Below are 21,161 nucleotides of genomic sequence, written 5' to 3'. Positions count from 1 at the left end.
CACCAAGTGGAAGATGGACATTCAAGTTCCTGATTCAACTTCCACTGGTACTAAGGGTGGGATGGGACATTTCCATTGTTTTTGGCTAAAGTAGCCAAAAGTACTGTCAAAAAGGGTTTTGTTCTATTTGGCTGCCCTTTTCCTAGTGATTTCTCTAGAAAGACCAGGTCTTCTTTAGGGCTTTTTCTATCTGTACCTGTTAGCATTTCCTGGGTGTGGGCTCCTCCAATACCCACTCTGAGATATACAAAGGGGGAAAAGAAAGCCCAAGGAACTCAGTGTTGTGTCATTCTTCCAGTTCTAAGGTCCCTAGCCAGTCTGCTTTCTTCTTCCCACCTTGTAGAGTCTTCTAATATTTGCTTTCAGTATTACGCCCAAGGTTTTTAGTTGTTCTTAGCAGGAGAAATAGTAAGAAATGAGTCTACTTTATCTTGTCCAGAATCAAAAGTCTGAGAAGGTCCCATTTTTAAGTGGAGCAATTTATAGCTACAGGTGAACAATAGCTGACATAATAAAATAAAGCATCAAGACATTTATGGTAATGGAGGTATAAAGGGATCAGATTCGACAACAAAAGCCCAAATCTGTTTGGCCAGACAGAGCTTTCCCACAAAGCAAGGGATTCTGGGAAGGACTGATTCATTTAAATCTAAGGTACCAATATACATAACAGAATTGGTGCCCTTCCACCTAAAAAATCAAGTAAAAAAATTTCAATTGATAGTATTGGCACAATATTTGACAGCATTATTTTTATAAATAGCAAAAGCACCATAAAACCTGAGTTTAAAGACTGATAAACAAAAAGGATGATGCCATCTGTAGCCAGGAGCCTGAGATATGTCAGAAACTCCCCAACCTACTTCAAGTCAATTTATTTGCCAGTCCCAAGGGCACTGACAATAAACTGAGTCAATCTAGACAGGCTCCAAATGAAAGCAGGAGAAAAATCCTAGGACCCAGCGAAGAAGCCAATAACCTACACTCCACAGAAGTGAAAAAGGAGTGTGGCAATTCTATCTTCAAACTGGCAGCTGACTTAAACCAGCTGGGACAGGGATCCTACATTTGGGTACTGGTATTGGAATCTTCTCTTGTTAGGGTAAAGGATTCTTTTCAGTTGGCAAAAACAGCAACTTAAAACTTAATCTCTTGCTTTTAAGTTAAAAAAAGAATATTTTCTTAATATTCATAGTTTTCTACACAAACTTTATCATGTGAAAGAATACCATTAAAAGAGAACAAAGAAAAGAGGGGTGCCTGGGTGGCTCGGTCAGTTAAGCGTTCAACTTCGGCCCACTTTGGCTCAGATCATGATCTTGACACTCGTGAGTTCGAGCCCCACATCAGGCTCTGGGGTTCACGCTGAGACTTGGGAGCCTGGAGCCTGCTTAGGATTCTGTGTCTCCCTGCCTCTCTGCCCTTCCCCCACTCACACTCTGTCTCTCTCTCTCTCTCTCTCTTGCTCAAAAATAAGTTTTAAAAAAAAATTTAGGGGCTCCTGGGTGGCTGAGTCAGTTAAGCACCCAACTTCAGCTCAGGTCATGATCTTACACCTCATGAGTTAAAGCCCCACATCGGGCTCTGTGCTAACAGCTCAGAGCCTGGAGCGTGCTTCAGATTCTGTGTCTCATTCTCTCTCTGCCTGTCCCCCATTGTGCTCTCTCTGTCCTTCAAAAATAAATAAACATTAAGAAATTTTTTTAATTAAAAAAAAGAGAACAAGAGAAGAGATGGGGTACAGTGGGTCTTCCACCCACAGAGAAGACATGGAACAGGGGCTGACTGCTTGTTACTGTCAGGCCCATATGGGGTCCATGGTGAAGGGATGGTGAGTGGGAATGAACCCAAACCCTGGCCACAGGAAGGTCAATCTCGCTCAAGGCACCGAGGCACACAATGCTCACCTCTGCTGGCCTCAGCTTCACCAGTTAAGGGGATTTGCTTTTCCTCACCCTCCCAAACCCAGTTAATATATCTGTGGTGGAATGAAATTTTACCTGTCACCTTCCTACGCCCACTGCTGCTACTACTGCCATCCTGCTACTCATCTTCTCATGCCATATACACTCTCCATGCTGGTAGATGTGACTTCACTAAGATGAGTGAAGACATGGAGACTTGGTCTGCATGTTAACACATCCTAATTAGGTCCTCCTTGACACCAAAAAAAGAAAAAGAAAAAAAAAAAAAGAAAAAGGCTGATTTGTCTCACAACTGCTTAACTCAAAAGGATCTGAGGGACCTAAGGCTTCCTCCACTTAAGATAGAAGCTGTCAATAACCTGATGCTGCCCCTCCAAGATACGCCAGGATTCTGGGCCAGCAGCAGAGATGCAAACAAAGAAAAAGAGAATTATGAGAGTAAAAGGAAGAGAGAACTTGCAAAGGTCTCCAAAGTAGCCACTGGAGGAGCTTCTTTGAAGGAGAGGACTCAAATGGAAATATAAAAACTAATTTGTGACATTCTCTGGCTATCACATGAGTTCACAATCTATCTAAAGAGTAAGATTTCTTGCTGGTATAAGCCTGTACCCACAAGCCCTCCCAGACACTAGGGGCATAACCAAGGGACTACAATTCTGCCTCTTTCTCCTTCTCACTCCCTTAGTTTGTACACAAATTTAAAACTGGAGGAAATGTCAGCCATCCTCTTGTTTCCCACACCCCCCACCCCAGCCCCACCACCTTATTGTACATTTAAGGAACCTGAGGCCTGGAATAAGGAATACATTTGCTATGAGGCCTAGAAAAAGGGAATACATCTGTTACATGTTCAAAGGACAAGGATCAAGACTTCCTTCCCAGCCTGGCTCCTCCGTCCTTTAAGCTTTTGTCTAATCCAAGTGTAAGTAAGGAGGTCTGGGTTTTAATCTCTATTCTCCTCACTCTTGTCTGTGATAATGAAGAGTGCAACTATCTCTGCCGTGTGCCTCAATTTGTTGAGGCCCAAACGTGTAATGTGAAGTTGGATCCTAAATAATGAAATGCTCCCAGTATTGGTATTTTTAAAAAATAGTCCAATAAGGATTACTTATTTGGCATTAACTGCACTTTATTTTACAATATTATGGGGCGCCTGGGTGGCTCAGTTAGTTGAGCGTCCAACTTCAGCTCAGGTCAGGATCTCGCAGTGAGTTTGAACCCTGTGTCGGGCTCTGTGCTGACAGCTTGGAGCCTGGAGCCTGCCTCGGATTCTGTGTCTCCCCCTCTCTCTGCCCCTCCCCTGCTCATGCTCAATCGCTATCTCTCAATAATGAATAAACTTTAAAAAATTTTTTTAAGTTATTTTACAATATTATTATCATTACCCCATGTTTATTTTAAGAGCTTGTGGAAGAAGTGACTCCCTTCAAGGTCATCCTGTAGGCTTATACTAACTCCCTGGGAAGAATATCACATACCTTGTCTTCCTTTGAACTCTCCACTTCTGTCCCCTCCTTGAATTTTGCCAGTGCACTCTTGAGGTCCTGAGATGTGTAGGTGTTGGCGTTTATGTCCAGCCTGTCCAAAAAGAAGGTGAAAGTTAGAAAGGAGACACCATTTTTCCCAAGAAAGAAACTTCACTAGGTGGCTGGTACTCCCAAACAAGGTAAGCCATGGCCAGCTCGAACTCAGAGTGCACTACCCTAGCTTTGCCTTCGGTCAGCCACAAGTCTAAGAGGTAATCTTACCTTAAAGCTAGAAGAAGAAATACAAAGCTGAAGAAGGGGTCATTTTATTAAAGAGGATGAAATGGCATGGGGCAGACAAAGGCCCATCATGGACAGACCACTCTCAGCCAGCTACTTAGGCAGAAATAAGTCTGGAATGTCTGTGCAGTGCTGTTCTGTCAGCATGTGCCAGGGCTGGACCTCCTGGAGGGCAGTGGGCACAGATAAGGGGAATAACATGCACCCAATTTATATTCTTCTAATAAACAGATCAATGGGGACCTGAACCCCCCCCCCCATGCATGTCTGGTCTGATTTTACAAGGCAGCCTTTCTTCACAAAAACAGTTTAGATAAATTCACACCTTTAAAACCAACTCCTGGGCCCAGAGTTGATGCAGGAGGTATGTGCCAACCTGACAAAGGAATGGATTTGAAATATCAAGGACTAGAAGCAAAGCCAACCATGTTCCACAGTCAGCCTCTAAGGAGAGGGAGGAAAGGAACCAATGTGGATGTAATCTCAGGAACCTGGCAAAGACTAGAGTGGCATCCTCCCAAAACCCCCTGGAGCTGATCGAAGCCACAACCATTCTTCTTAATTGGAGAGGAGGCAGTCATGGGTTGGGGGGTGGACTTTACCACCAACAATGATTTTAGGTCAGTGAACAGAGAGATCAGACCAAGAGTAACATAGACAAAGGGAAGTGTGGAATGTAGTGTCTGTGCTTGACAAGACGGTTGGGGGGAGAAGGGTTAAGGATAACCCGGGAGATTACAGAGATGAGGAAGTAAGGGGTTACTGGACTACTCTGGGCAAGATAAGCACATCAGTCTAACAGTCAAGATCCTAACAGACCTCAGGTCTCATTAAAGGCATGTGCTTAGGGCTTTGCTCATTTCTCATTTCATCTTTGATTCATCTTAGAAACCCCCTAGAACTCTGAGAAAAACACTTGCCTTCTCTAAACCTCAATCCTCATAAACTAATAATCGCTAATAACTCCCATTTACTGAGCACTTAAGCATGTGCCAGTCACTGTTTTAATCCTTTACAAGTAATATTTCATTCAAATGATTACCACAATCCTACAAGGTAGGGAAGAGAATCCCTCTCCCAGAAAAGCATCACCCACTGCCAGCAGCATGTAGATGCCACTGCCCTGCTCTTTACCCCTAAGAGACAGCTAAGTATTTAGGGGCACAGCTTGAACAGATTATCACCTCCCTCCTCTAATACTTGGTCTGGACAAATCCCATCATGTCTCATATCTCCATTTATTGCCTTAAATGCCACTCTTCCAGGCCACTCACCATCACTCATTTTAGCCCCTACTACACACACACAAGTGTGCACATGTGTGTCTGCACACACAGACAGAAAACCATCTTCAGCTGGTATTTTCACTTCATTCTTCACTGAGAAAAATAGATGTTATCATCAAGAACTCCTTCATATTCCCCTCATGAGCTCTATACACTAACCTGCACCAAATCTAGATTCTCTGCTTTCCCTTCTAAGACCATGAATGACAGTGAACCTGCTCCTATTAAACCTAAGTTCCAGATCCCACTTTCCTTTGCAAAAGCTTTAACCCCCATCATTATACTGTTCCCTCCTGTCTGCATCATCAATTTCTCCCTTTGGTTGGATTATTCCCTTGAGTATATGAATACTCTTCTGACTAATTATGATCTCTAATTATCAAACCATTCCCCTGATCTCCTTCAGAGTAAAACTTTATGAACAAATTGTCTTAACTCATTCTTCTCATCTTCATGACTGCTATTTACACTGCCATTTGCTCTAATCCAGATCCCTTTACCGTTCCCTACTAATACTTCTCATCAAAATTACTAATAATTAACAACTGGATCCAATGGACTCTTCACTAATGTCATGTTCCTCAACCACTCAGCATCATTTACATAGTTCACCTCTCCCTCCTTGAAACACTCTTCTTTCTGGCTTCTTGTTACCACATTCTGCTGTTTCTTCCCCTTCCTCTCTCCTTCCCTAACTCTTGTGCTGGTTCCTCATCTCCTACCTGAACCCTATATACTGGAATGCCTTGGAGTTCAATCCTAGACAATCTTCTCTACCTCTGCACTCTCCCCTAGTTCTTTATCCATTAGGCAATGATGCCCAAACTTACATCTTTGACCCAATCCTCTCTCCTGAGTGACAGCCAGACTCTTGTATAACTAACTGATAAATCTTAGATCTGGGATGTTTATCAGGCACCTCAAACTTATTACATCTAAAACATGGGTCTTGATGTTTCTCCCCATAAATCTGTTCCTCTCCCAATCTTTTCTATTTCAATAAACGGTACTTCTGAGCACCTAGTTGTGTCAAATCACAAAATGAGGCTTTATCTCAGATTCCACCACACCACCTTCCATCAACCCCTAAATCTAAATCTAAAGCAAGTCCTATTGGCACTACCTTCAAATTAAATCTCCAAACCCATCCGCTCTCCATCATGACACTCTAGACTCATTCACCAGTATGTCTACCTGATCTTCAGAAATGACATCCTAGTTGTCTCTGTAATTCTTCTGTCCACTCTGAATCTATCCCCCATACACACAGCAAGTAGAGTGATCTTGCCAAAATTACCCCACCCCAAATCTTCCACTGGCTTCCTATCACAATTCTAGTTAAATGAAGACTAGTCAACATGCATCTCAAAACTCCACATGATCTGGCTCCTGTTATCTCTCCCAAATCATCTATTAGTCTTCTTCCTTCGCCTACTCTCTAGTCACCCTAATCACTTTCTTGTTTCTCAACTTGATAAAGTCTTTCCTTGACAAAGCTAGGGACTCTTCTTGTTGCCTCTGCCTGAGATCCTCTAACCTTAAATGTATAAAATTAACTCTTTGTATGACTAAATCCCCATCATTCTTCAGGTCTAAGCTCAAGTATCACTTTAATGAGGTCTTCCAAACCATCCTATCTAAACTGGCCCTCCCAAGGGACTGACTGGTTTATTTCTTCCCTACTATTTACCACTATCTGTAATTACTTTATGTGCCTTTTTATTTTTCAGTTTATCTTCCTGCCATGTCCATAAGGCTGGTATCCTGTTTTGTTTAGTACTATATCTCCAATACCTAGCACATAGGCACTCAATAAGTCTTTTGTGAAATGAATGAATGGAGCAAGGAAATGGCCCTGTCTTTGGGCCACACCCTTAACTACAATGTCATACTGTACCATGGTAGATACTCAACCCAAGATGGGACAACCTGGATATACTCTGTCGGTCATCACTACAAAGAAGACAGTTGCTCCAGGGCAAAAAAAGAGATACAATGTTGAGATACTGACATGGGATATGGACTAAAACCAGGGGAGATAACAATGCCTAACACATAAATAGCAAGAGAACACCCTGCTGCTAGGAACCAAATACACCATCAAGTCTGGCAGTGCCAAGAGAGGCCTCTGAAAGAAGTCAGAGTCAATGCCTTGTCCCAGGCTTTACAGTCCAGAGGCATTACAGCTCTAGGTAGCAGGATGTCTAGTCACACAGCCAGTAGGACTAGTGGAGAGATTGCCATGGATTAGTCTGAAAGGACTATCCCCATCTTTCCTTAGCCAGTGATACCTAAAACTCTGTGATCACCAACCTCTTTGACAATCTGATGGAAACCTGTGGGTGTTGTCCATCTTGTTCCCCAAATCAGAGTAACGAGATATGCAAAATACTGTACCAACTGCAGAAATTAGCCCTGCACTTTGGCTTCTGTTCCCGTTCTAGTACCTAAGAGCCAGGAAGACACTGTGAAATGAATCAGGAGGAGCCTGAGGTGAGGTCCACCACAGGAAGAAGTCACCACCAAAGGCAGCCAGAGACTCACTGAGCTCAAGCAGTGAAACCTACACCACCTTGTCAATGCCTTTGGGTTGCTGTTCAGACAGGTTTGCCACTAGTAACAAATGCTGAGAAGGAAGAGGGTATGTCCAATATACCCTGGAGACCACTCCAGAGCAAAACCCTCAGAAACATTTCAAAGGAGAAAAGTAAAGAGGGAAGAGAGAGGACAAATATCTCTCTTTTATGGTGCATCTATTACAGACCACATGAATGACTCTGCTTTCTATTCTAAAAAGACAGGAGCAACTGATAAAGCATTAAGTGCTCCCAGTAAAGACCTACAATCAGATACTGGAAAAATAACTTCCCACAGTATTAAAACCAACAAACAAAATATTCCAAATTAGTCAAGATCCTAATTCAATATCCTTAAACCTAGAATAAAGTAAGCTGTTTATTTAGAAAATGAGACTTGGCATAGATGTGAGGAAAGGCTTCCTGAAGTTCTCTGACACACTGAAATATGTGCATATATGTGTGCTAGGGAGAGAGGGGGGTTGGCAGGGGTTACAACAATGAAATTTGATTATTTGATGGCTGTGAGAAATGAATTATCATATGGCCTTCAGATATAGGCCTATCAAGAGAGATGGGGGGGAAATAAAGATCCTTCTCAGTTTGGAGTGACAGTTAAGAGGTCAAATATCTTTCTTCTTTTTTTAAGTTTATTTATTTTGAGTGAGGGGGGGAGAGAGAGAGAGAGAATCCCAAGCAGGCTCTGCATCGGCAGTGTAGAGCCCAACACGGGGCTGGATCCCATAAACTGTGAGATCATGAGCAGAGCCAAAACCGAGAGTTGAATGCTCAAACAACTGGGCCACCCCTGAGGACAAATATTTTCATATATTATTACAATGTAGTCAAATTTTCTAACAGTAAAAACTGCCTAAATTGGAACAGGCTGCTCTGTGGGATTGTGGGTGCCACATAACCAAAAGTGCATATGGACAGGCTCTATAACCTTTTGTTGAGTACATCAAGGAAAACACTCAGGTAAATACTCAGTCTCTAAACTCCCTTTCTACCTTATATCTAACTGCAAAATATTGTTAAAATAATGAAAATTCAAGGATTAACATTAGCCTTGCTCAATCCATTATTTGTTATCAATACTTACATGTATTAGAACAGGGGCAGCAAACTCCGTTATGACCCCATAATATTTTAGGCTTTGTGGGCCTTACTGACAGCAACTGTCCCAACTACTCAACCCTGCCGGATTAGCAGAAAAGTGGCCATAGATCATACATAAATGAATAAGCATAGCTGTGTTCCAATAAAACTTTACTTATGGACATTAAAATCTCTAAGAGTCATGAAATATCATTCTTTTACTTTTCCATCCATTAAAAAATGATAAAAACAACTTACCCTGTAGGCTGTACAAAGACATGTAGCAGTACCAATATGGCCCACAGATCACAATTTGCTGTCCCTGTCTTAGAAACCTCTTAACTGGTATTTATAACTGTTGAAATTACCCAATTCTAGCAGCCCCTGTAACCCCATGCCTCCTCCTCCTTCCTCATGTAAAAAAGAACATGCAAATAAAACTTGTTATTTCAAGGCAAAGAACAGAAAAACAGGGACAAATTGTCCTAAATCAAATAATCTTATCTGGTTATTAAAAGTAAGGCAAACTCTTAACATTGGAGAACTTTTATACTATAAGAAAGCCTGTTTTAATACGGACTAACAAGAGGAAAAGTTAGTCTGAATTAAAGACTTTAAAATGCAATTTTATTGTTCACCAAGGAAGTATTACTGCAAAGCAGAAGGCCTAACAGGACTGTTTTAATGAATAGATGACTCATCTGTAACCAGCGCATTAATTGTTGGGATTCAAATGGGTGCTCTTAAAGTACTGGGAAAAATAGCTTCATTTTTAAAGCAGGTTAAGCATTCCCCCTACAGCCTTTTCTGAAGTATCAATTTGCTTTGCAAACTATTTCTTTCCAAAGATCTACAAGTAAACTTCCACAAAACCCTGACAGATTTATCACAAATTCTACGCTACGAAATTTCAAAATGTTTTAAAAGCCACATGAATTTGGGTAAGAAACATTACATTGTCATTACTTTCACAGTATTACAAAATCAGTGCTGTCCGCCTCCCAGTCCCTAGGGTTATTACCATACCTTTTGCCTTTTTTCAATGCTTTCAAATTACTTTGGAACTTGTCCTCTTCTTGGAGTTTCACTTCTCTTGCCCCAGTCTGGAGATTCAGCCGTACATGGGATCCTACAGGGACAGCCTGACCTAAAAACCAAGAACAAAGAGGGCTCGTAAGGTATATGGTCCTTGAAGGGACACTGCAATGGAAAGGCTGGGTAACAAGCCAACAGGATTTATTAATTCATGAAGACCAGACCCTGCTGTGTTCCATTACCTGAATCCATCCATCTAACACACATATACCACACACATATCAAATTAAGGTAATGAGGCAAATGGGCAAGGGCTTCTATACTTCAAAGCAAAGACCAAAAACCCCAGTTAGAACCTACATCTTTAAGCTAATCTGTTTTCTTTAAACTGAGCTATAATAAGCCTTTTTGTTATGGGCAGGTGAATGGTAAATACCTAGTCACCCTTAAGGCTATGGCCACATACTGCATCTTCCAAGACATCCTCCTTACCTCTCCCCTGACAGTCCCAGAAAACTCCAGAGAGCTTGCTGTTCCAGCAAGCTTACACCTCACCATCCTGCTCTCTTTATAATCAGGCTCCTTCTATAAGGCTCTCTCCTTGATGAGCACAGGGACTATATCTCCTATTTTATTTCCCAAGACCCTAGGCCAGGGCTTCATTGGAAGGCAGGAAGACAGAGCAAGTCAAGGAGGTAAGGACTGGAATCAAAAGAAACTAAAAACCTATGCCCACCCATCTCAGGAGAGTTGATCAACTACCTGAAAAAACAATATGAATGGACGGGCTACTCATACACATTGTACAAAATTACTCAAAGATAGGTGAAAAGGAGATAAAGGCACTACCAAAAAGAGAACTACAGGCCAATATCTGATGGACACAAACACAAACATTTTTTGTTTTGTTTTAAAGGTGGAGTTCAGGAATCTACATTTAAAAAAAATTTTTTTTAGACAGAGTGAGAGTGAGAACACACTAGCAGGGGAGAGGGGCAAAAGAAGAGAGAGAAAGAATCATAAGCAGGCTCCACACTCAGTGTGGAGTCTGACACAAGGCTCAATCCCACAACCCTGGGATCATGACCAGAGCTGAAATCAAGCTGGACGCTCAACCTACTGAGCCACCCAGGCACCCCCAAAAATTTTTCACAAAATATTAGCAAACCAAATCCAACAATTTTTTTTAATTTTTTTAAAGTTTATTTATTTATTTTAAGAGAGAGAGAGAGAGAGAGAGAGAGAGAATGAGAGAGAAAAGAAGATAGAGCTGTCAGCGCAGAGCCTGATGCAGGGCTAGAACCCATGAACCATGAGACCATGACCAGAGCCAAAATCAAGAGTCAGACGCTTAAATGACTGAGCCACCGAGGCACCACGAAATCCAACAATACATTAAAAAAATCATTCACCATGATCAAGTGTGATTTATTCCTGGGATACAAGGGTGATTTCATATTTGCAAATCAATCAACATGATATGTCACATCAACAAAAGAAAGCATAAAAACCATATGCTCATTTAAGAGATGCAAAAAAACCTTGACAAAGCAAAACATCCATTCATGATAAAAACACTCAACAAAGTAGGTTTAGGAGAACATACCTTAGCATTATAAATGCCATCTATGAAAAACCCATAGAGAGCATCATACTCAATGGGAAAAACCTGAGAGCTTTTCTCCTAAGATCAGGAACAAGACAAGAATATCCACTCTTGCCACTTTTATTCAACATCGTACTGGAAGTCCGAGCCACAGCAATTAGATAAGAAAAAGAAAAAAAAGGCATCCAAATCAGTAAGGAAGAAGTAAAATTTCTATTTGCAGATGACATGATACTATATACAGAAAACCCTAAAGACTACACCAAAAAATGACTAGAAATGATAAACGAATTCAGTAAAGTCATAGGATACAAAATCAATATATAGAAATCTGATGTATTTCTATACTAATACTATATATTAGTATATATACTATATACTAATAATGAAGTAGCAGAAAGAGAAATTAAGAAAACATTCCCATTCACAATTATACAAAAAATAATAAAAATATCTAGGAATAAATTTAACCAAGGAGGTGAAAGACCTATACTCTAAGAATTGTAATACATAAATGCAAAGATACTCCATGGTCATGGATTGTGAGAACAAATATTATTAAACTGCATACTACTCAAAGCAATTTACACATTTACTACAATCCCTAACAAAACACCAACAGTATTTTTCATAGAACTACAATAAATAATCCTAAAATTTGTATGGAACCACAAAGACTCCAAATAGCCAAGGCAATCCTGAAAAATAAGAACAAAACTGGATGTATCATAATACCAGATTTCAAGATCTACTACAAAACTGTAGTAATCGAAACAGTATAGTACCAGCACAAAATAAGACACATAGATTAATGGAATAGAATAGTGAGTTCAGAGATAAACCTACAATTACATGTTCAATTAATCTACAACAAAGGAGGAAAAAAATGCAATGGCAAAAAAAAAAGCCTCTTCAACAAAAGGTGATGTGAATACTGGACAGCTACAAGTAAGAGAATGAAACTGGACACTTTCTTACACCATACACAGAAATAAATTCAAAATGAATTAAGGACCTAAGTGTGAGACCTGAAACCATAAAAATCCTAGAAGAAAGCACAGGCAGCAATTTTCTGACATCAACTATAGCAACATTTTTCTAGATATGTCTCCTGAGGCAAGGGAAACAGAAGTAAATTATTGGGATTACATCAAAATTAAAAGCTTCTGCACAATGAAGGAAACCATCAACAAAACAAAATGACAACCTACTGAATGGGAGAAGGTATCTGCAAGTGATACATCTGATAAGAGGTTAGTATCCAAAATATATAAAGATCTTATACAACCCAACACCAAAAAACCAATCCAATTGAAAAATGGGCAGAAGACATGAACAGACATTTCACGAAAGAAGACATACAGACAGCCAAAAGACTCATGAAAAGATGCTCAACATCACTCATCATCAGGGAGATGCAAATCAAAACCACAATGAGAGATCACCTCACACCTGTCAAAATGGCTAAATCAGAAACACAAGAAACAACTATTGGTAAGGATACGGAGAAAAATGCACCTCATACACTACTAGTGGAAATGCAAAGTGGTAACCCCTGCACCAAGAGAAAACAGTACGGAAGTTTCTCAAAAATTAACAATAGAATTACCATACAATACAAAAATTCCACTATTGGGTATTTCCACAAAGAATACAAAAACCCTAATTTAAAAGACATATGCATCCCTATGTTTACTGCAGCATTATTTACAATAGCCAAAATATGAAAATAATCTGAGTGTCTACCAACAGATGAATGGATAAAAAAGATGCGGTATAGAGGCGCTTGGGTGGCTCAGTAAGTTAAGCGTCTGACTTCAGTTCAGATCATGATGTCACAGTTTGTGAGTTCGAGCCCTGCATCAGGCTCCCTGCTAACCGCGAGGAGACTGCTTGGGATTCCCTCTTTCCCTCTCTCTCTGCCCCTCCCCCACTCATTCTCCCTCTCTCCTTCTCTCCCACCCCTCAAAGATAAACAAACATGAAAAAAAAAAAAACTTTAAAAAATGCGGTGTATATATACAATAGAATATTACTAAGATACAGAAAAGAATGAAATCTTTCGATTTGCAACAACATGGATGGATCTAGAGGGTATAACAGGGTATAACACTAGGTGAAATAAAGCAGTCAGAGAAAGACAAATACCATAGGCTTTTACTCATATGTGCAACTTAAGAAAAAAAACAAGCAGAAGACCAAAAAACAGACTCTGACAACAAACTCAGGGTTACCAGAGGGGGTTGGGTGGGATGATGGGCAAAATATGTGAAAGGGATTAAGAGTACACTTATCATGATGAGCACTGAGTAAATATATAGAATTGCTGAATCACTATATTGTATACCTCAGAGTAATATAACACTGTATATTATTTATGCTGGAAATACGATTTTTTTAAAAGGCTGGTTAAAAATAAAGTGTGCAAGATCACATACTACATGTGGAATGTTACATTTATCCATTCATTCATACAACTGACATTTACCAAGCAACTACTATCTCCCAGGCCACTATGGTAGATTCTAAAATTACAAAAAGGAATATTAATGGCCACAGGGATAGAAAATTTTAGGGAAAGCATTCTTCAAGATACTGGAAACCTAGAAGAAATGGTGCTCTGACACCTCAACTTCAACTCTCCTTTCTCCTGGCAAATGATGGCATGGCCTTGCTGATGCTGAATTTGATTCAACGATCCAAAAAGGATGACAATCTAAAAAAATTCCTTTAAGGGAAGCATATAGCACAAGTTCTTTCAGAATGATCAGGTAAACCTGAAGTATAAAAGGCTAATGATATAGCAAGAATTCAAGTTTTCTCCATTCTGGCAGAACCACAGTGAACTCCACCAACCACTGTGCTTCCAACAGATAACGAAGGAGCCAGGGAAACACCATGCCAAGACATTCTGTTCTATTCCTGCTGCCCCACTTCAATAGGAGTTTCTGTATATTTGTTTAAAAAAATTAATGGGAACTTAAGTACATGAGTGTATGCACATAATGATTTCTTGCTAACCTTAAAACCATCCAAAATGCTTCAAGGTTAAAACAAATATATCCAAAGTAGAGTGGGGAAAACTTTCTCTGGGGAGGCTTCTTGAATAAGGTTAAACCGGGGGTTAAACGAGGCAAAAAGTGAGACCCAGACTGGGAAAACAGGGAATCCAAAATGGATGGAGCTGTGTGTGCAAAGACTCAGACACACAAACTGACAGGCTACATTCAGGAGGCCAGGAACAAAAGAAGCAGGGAGGATTGAAAAGGCTGTGAAGGCAGCCAAAGAGAAGATGAGGCCAGTTAGTGGCAAGAACAACAAGGAACTAGCAACTTCTATCCTATTCCTACGATCATGGGGTATGAAATAACTTTGTAGCATTAATCTCTGAATGTTTGGAGGGGAGAGGGTGTCTCACCTGGAGAAATTCCAAAATGATGAAACAACAGAAAATCTTCCTGGGCAGAAGGTTAAAGCAGATCATCCTTGATAATCCCTTTACATCACCATCCCCCATACCCATTGTGTCTCCAAAACCTAGTGATTTTTCCTGCTGACTGTTTCTTTTTTTGAGAGAGAGAGAAAGAGGGGGAGAGAGGATCCCAAGTGGGCTATGAGCTGACAGCACAGAGCCCAATATGAGGCTCGAACTCATGGACCATGAGATCACGACCTAAGCCAAAGTCAGATGCTCAACCAACTGAGCCACCCAGGCATCCCTCCTGCTGTCTCTTCATGCTGTCCTCCTCACCACTGCTCTTGTCCAAACCATCACCATCTCTCTTCAGGACATTGCCATAGTGTTCCAGCTGCCCTTCCCTATCTACTCTTAGCTCCCAGTCCAACTGTTCTTTACAAAGAATGGTATTTTTTTCCCCCAAATACAAATCTATATCACTCCCCTGCTTCAAACCTTTTAATGGCCTACTACTCTCCAAAGAAAGATGAAAGTCTTCACACTGCTCAATGAGGCCGTCTGGTATCTAGCTCCTGCCTGCCTCTTCTGTCTCATCCACTCCTCCTTCTTGAGGCCACACTGACCCTTTTCCATTCCATGAAAAAAACCATGTTCATTCCTACCATGAGGCCATTCCACTTGCTGTTTGCTTTGCTCTTTCCAACCCCAGCCTCCATCTCCTGATCTTTCCAATCTCAGCTAACAGTCACTTCCTCTGAGAGGCATCCTCTATTTCCCCAAACCAGATCTGGCTGCTCCCTAAATTCTTTCACAGTACCATGAAACTTTTCTTTATAGCAATTACCACAACTAGTGATTATAGTTTAGTTTAGTTTTTTTATTCATCTGGTAAATATAAACAGTCCCCATTTTATCCCCAGGGCCTATCATATGGCCTAGTATTAAATCCTCAATAATTAAAATTAGAAATTAAAAAGAGAAAATCCTAGCTGATCTAGACGTGAATGGAAAGGCCAAAAAAGATTTTCAGTAGGGCAAGTAGATTCCTAACAATTAGTCATGTTAATCTTTTTTTTTTAGTAGTAGTAGTAATGCTAGTAATAATAATAAAAATAGTAACAGTAGCATTTTCAATTTTCAGACTTTTGATCAAAATTAGAAATGAACAAGAAAAAAAGAACATGACTAAATGTTTCAAAACATAACAGGTTATATATACTATGTTAAGGTGGCCAAAGAATAGACTAGAATCTTGTGTGAACCAATTTATTTTATTTGGGGAAAATTCCAAAATTACTCCCTTCACATAAGCCACCACAGGGGGCAAGAACAACCACAATAGCATTAACTTAAAATACAGGTTATGCTCATTTAAGATACACAAAACCAGCAATGGCAGCAACAGTGGCAGAGGCAGCAGAAAATCAGAGTATTTTAAATGTTTCCACCCCCCTGGGAAAAAGGCCAAGTTAGAGTGCAATCTGACCTGCATCATTTTAGGGCCTCTACAAAGGGACCAGGACACTCAGAAAGAGTAGAGGCAAAAAGTTACAAGATACACCCAGGTAAAGAGTCAGGGATTGAAATGTGGAGAGCAAGGGGACTGGCCAAAAATACCATATGGATCCTGAAAGGCCAACAAGCCTGCAAAGCCTACAGTGTCTATTTCCCTACCACTGGCTCTCTGGGGACAAACCGCAGCCTGAAGAAACTATATCAAGAAGAAACTCTGTCCAAATTAAGTAAGGCCATATCACACTTGAATTTTGACTCTCACTGGGAATCTGTCACTGACTTTAATCACAAACCAAGACCCAGATAACAACTCCTGCTTTTCCAAGGGTGGAAAATCTATAGTAGATTGCATTATTGTTACCAATTTTCTTCCTTCTTGCCTGTATCCACACCCTGTATCATGTGACCTTGCAGTCCCTCCTACTAGTGGTTGAGTTTCCCACCCCGTGACTTTGAACGCGGTTTATGACGTGCTTTGGCCAAGGGGATGTTAGCAAATGTGCCACAGAGATTTGAAATGTGCTTATATGTTTTTCCTGTCTCTTGGAATTCTACCATCATCAGGAGAAATGTTCGCTAGCATTCTGAACCGAAAAACATGAGAGACCCATGGAGCAAATCTGGACCCAAATTGTAGACCAAAGCTAAGCCCAGCTCAATGTAGCCACGGTCAACCAGGTCTAGCTGATCTGTAGAAACTTGAGCAAGGGGGCGCCTGGGTGGCGCAGTCGGTTAAGCGTCCGACTTCAGCCAGGTCACGATCTCGCGGTCCGTGAGTTCGAGCCCCGCGTCAGGCTCTGGGCTGATGGCTCGGAGCCTGGAGCCTGTTTCCGATTCTGTGTCTCCCTCTCTCTCTGCCCCTCCCCCGTTCATGCTCTGTCTCTCTCTGTCCCAAAAATAAATAAAAAACGTTGAAAAAAAAAAAAATTTAAAGAAACTTGAGCAAGAATACAAAACTGGATTTCTTTCCTAGTTTTTTACTCTCAACTACATTTAAACTTACACAAAAGCTGCAAAAAGAATCATTTCCATACATTGCTCACACGACCTTTCTCAATATTAATATGTTACACAGTCAGAGACAATTATCAGAACTGGGAAATTAGTAACATTAACCAAACTGTAAAGATCCTTCTTCAAGCCTTACCAGTGTTTCCACTATGTCCTTTTTTGTTCCAGGATCCTATATGGCCTTTGGTTGTTATTTCTCCCTAGTTTCCTATCGTCTGCAACAATTGTTCAACCTTTCCGTGTCTTTCATGATCCTGACACCATCAAGGAATACTGATCAGTTTTTCAGGACTGTCTGGTGTCTTCTCATGATTAAACTGAGGTCATGCATCCTTGACAGAATCACCAAAGAAATGATGCAATGTTCTTCTTAGCACATCATATCACAAAGGGTATGGTGTTAATATGTCTTATGACTGTTGATGTTGGCCTTGATCAACTAATAAAAGTAGTATCTACTGAGCTTTTCCACTATAGTAAACAAAAATCATAGCAAACTACCAAACTGAGAAAAATAGCTTGGCAGTTTCTCAACAACTTAAACAAAGAGTTACTATATGAACCCAGCAACTCCACATCTAGGTATATACGCAAGAAAACTTAAAAGCATATGTTCACCAAAAACTTGTACATGAATGCTCATTGCAGCATTATTTATAATAGCTACAATGTGGAAACAACACAAATGTTCACCAACTGATGAATGAATAAAGAAAATGTGGTATATACAAATAGTGGAATACTCAAGAAATGAAATACTGACATATACAACGTGGATTAACCTAGAACACATTATGCTAAGTTAAAGAAGACAGATATAAAGCGTCACATATCATACAGTTCTTTTTAAATGAAATTCCAGAATAGTCCAATCAAAAAACACAGATTATTGGTTGTCAGGAGCCAGGGGGAGGAAGGAAAGGGAAATGACTGCTAATGGAAACGGGGTTTCTTTCTGGGTGATGAAAATGTTCTGGAATTAGACAGTGGTGATGGTTGCACAGTACTGTGTATATACTAAAACCCATTGAATTGCTTAAAAAAAATTATAAGGGAAATACTTTGAGATTATACAAATCCCTTTTCTCCTCAAACCACACCATTAGGGGAATCCTTCTGCAACAATTACCACTCTGGTGACAGTCTAATGGCAATTTTCTACTTCCCTCCTTCCTTATACCTTAATTGAAATTTCAAGTACAGTAAGAAGTATGGCATAATGAATACATATATCTACATCACTTAGACTTCACTGTTTCTTTTTGCCAGATTTGCTTAAACTTTTTGTACTATGCAATGTTGCAAACAGAAACATCACACACAAAAAAAGAAATATTACAATATGTTCAGTATGCATCTCTAAAAAAATATAAAGAAAATTTGCTACAAATAAAATAGCGAGAGGGAGAAGAAACAAAGCAAAGAAAAGAAAAAGAAGGAAAAGAAAAAGAAAAAGAAAGAAAGAAAAAGCAACTCCCTTACAAGGAAAAACTGTCAGTCCTCCATCTATTTAATTATTTACTTAGACCAGTATGGTTCTTGTGGATATTTTATTCTGTGAGTTGTAATTCAATTCTATATTATTTATTTTGTTGCCCAGTTATTTCAGCTTGGCCAATTAGCAATTCTTTCAGGTTGGCTCTTGTATTCCTTAAACAAGTTCCTTTCCCCCATCATTTTCTCTTTCAACTATTTCCTTACTTTCTGGTTTCAGAAGATGTCCCGAGTTCATCTTGTCTTTTCCTTCCCCTCCCCTAGAATCAACTACTTCTCAAGGAACCCTTGTTTCTTTTACTGAAGAGTAGTATTTAGAAACCAAGATCTGGGTCATAGGTATGCTCATTACAACTAAGGTTATCATAGCTTTTAGACCCTGTCAATGGAAAGAACTAAGAAATTTGTGTATGTGTATACATTTATATATACGCTCATATACACATCCCTATTTCTTTGTCTATGTGTATATTTATTAAAAACTTCAAGTTTATAATGACATCTCACATTTCAATCTAACACCACAGAGTTCATTTGTCTTCTCCCTTTCCTTACTTGTAACTTCTTTCTCCAACAGAGAGAAACTTGGCTCTTACTATCTGCAATGTATTTACTGTTCAATTCTAACATAAATCTACTTTCAAAATTGCTAGCCCATACCCCTATGAGAAACACATTTACCCAACTAGATTACAGTATTTATGTGAGTTCTTTTATCTATGACTTTACAGTATCTACTCAAGAGATCTTTTCACAAAGTCACTTAGGTTATTTCCTTTCTTCCTCACCCACTGTAATGTGATTATGTTATTAACGTGGAATACTTGGTTCACTTGTTTGTGTCTGTATTCTGTTTTGTGGTTCCCACTCATTCACACACTGGTTGGTTTAATTGTTTATTTGGGGCATCCAAAGGATATGTGAACTATTTCTAGAGTTCTAAGACAGACCTATACAAAAAGAAATTATTGTTGTTTTAAGCTAAGTTTTGCGGTGGTTTGTTTACTGTGACAATTCATTCCAATGGTCCTGAAACAAGGAATTTAAAAGAGTCCAATACAATGAACAGTTCTTTTTCCCTGAAATTACAAAGTTTTTACCTTTTTAGTGTTTAAATGCCCCTTTATAAAATGAGCAAATGATTATGATGGATGATAGTCGGTTGTTTCACGTTAAGCCTCTTAGCAAAGTAAAGAAGCTGGCCTTCGTGTCTAAAATTTGTTTTTTAAAAAAATTTTTAATGCTTATTTATTTCGGAGAGAAAGGGAGATAGAGACACACACACAGAGCACAGTGCAGGAGGGGCAGACAGGAGACACAGAATCTGAAGCAGGCTCCAGGCTCCGAGCAGTCAGCATAGAGCCCCACACGGGGTTTGAATCCACAAACCATGAAATCATGACCCAAGCCGAAGTCAGACACTTAACCAACTGAGCCACCCAGACACCTCCTCAAAAATTTGCTTTTAAACTTTTTCTTATCCATCAAACACCACAGTCTGAAAACTACCCATGTATTCTACCAACCTTCTCTAGGACATTTGAGAATTATTCCCATTATACACTTTAAATTAGTTTATTTTATGGCATATAATTTGTATCTCAATTAAAATGTTTAAAAAATTCATTTTATTGGATAAAGCACTACCTTCTCCTTTTGAATCCCAGAATAGCAATTAGTCTATCAGGTACAGTCCAAGGTGACACCAAATACTTCTAGGGGCCAAGACAGAGAGAGCTAAGCACAGAGCCTACACAGCCCCAGGATACTTGAGTATGGTATGAAGAAGAAAATGTGGGCACCTAGGTGGCTCAGTCGGTTGAGTGTCCCACACTTAACTTCAGTTCAGGTCATGATCCCAGACTTCTCCCCGACTCACACTCTCTCTCTAAAATAAAACTTAAAAAAGAAGAAGAAGAAAATGGACCAAAGAAAGCCTGAGGCCATAAAGGCCTCTTCCTCCACCTGGGCAAGAGGAACCCTGGTAGAAGCACAGGTAACAAACAGTGGACCAAGGGGTAGGAGCCAACAGAAATGTCCACAGGAGGCAGGCAAGTATGAGAGATGAATGAGAAGGGCCATCTACAAAAGACAGTGGTGAGGGCTGAGAAAAATGCTCCCTCTAAAAGCGTCAAACTTTAAAATATAAAAGCCAAACAAATTTTATCTCTAAGTGGAATTCAGCCCATGGCCAATTTGTGACTACTGGAAAAGATCTTTCACCTGACAAATTTTGCATGGTCAGTGTTTGTCCCAACTCATCCCAGTTCCTAGTGATGAGAAACTTGCTCTACCTAGACTCACAACGATAGGGTCCTCCTTGGCTAGTACCCACAGTGAGGATACCAGGCAGCCTGGTTGCCCTGCTTCAGCAGAGGCAGGGCCAATGCAGATGGATGCCATGGTGCTCTTGTTTCTGCCTTGCCATTAG

At 40.0% G+C, this 21,161-nt stretch overlaps 1 protein-coding gene across 9 annotated transcripts in view; it reads right to left on the bottom strand.

The window, feature by feature from the left end:
- SIL1 (SIL1 nucleotide exchange factor) overlaps positions 1–21,161 on the bottom strand; it is a 308,739-nt gene that overhangs the window by 88,900 nt on the left and 198,678 nt on the right. For all 9 annotated transcript variants that reach the window (XM_058713869.1, XM_058709326.1, XM_058710093.1 and 6 more), the window contains 2 exons: positions 9,678–9,798; positions 3,404–3,503 (listed from right to left, as the gene is read on the bottom strand). In XM_058713869.1, coding sequence (XP_058569852.1) covers positions 3,404–3,503; positions 9,678–9,798 — 221 coding nt within the window. The remainder of the gene's footprint in view (positions 1–3,403; positions 3,504–9,677; positions 9,799–21,161) is intronic.

This window comes from Neofelis nebulosa, chromosome 1 (assembly GCF_028018385.1).
Source record: "Neofelis nebulosa isolate mNeoNeb1 chromosome 1, mNeoNeb1.pri, whole genome shotgun sequence".
Lineage (NCBI taxonomy): Eukaryota > Metazoa > Chordata > Mammalia > Carnivora > Felidae > Neofelis > Neofelis nebulosa.
Note: the sequence above shows the minus strand (reverse complement) of the source record. Positions and strands in the feature narration are given on the sequence as shown.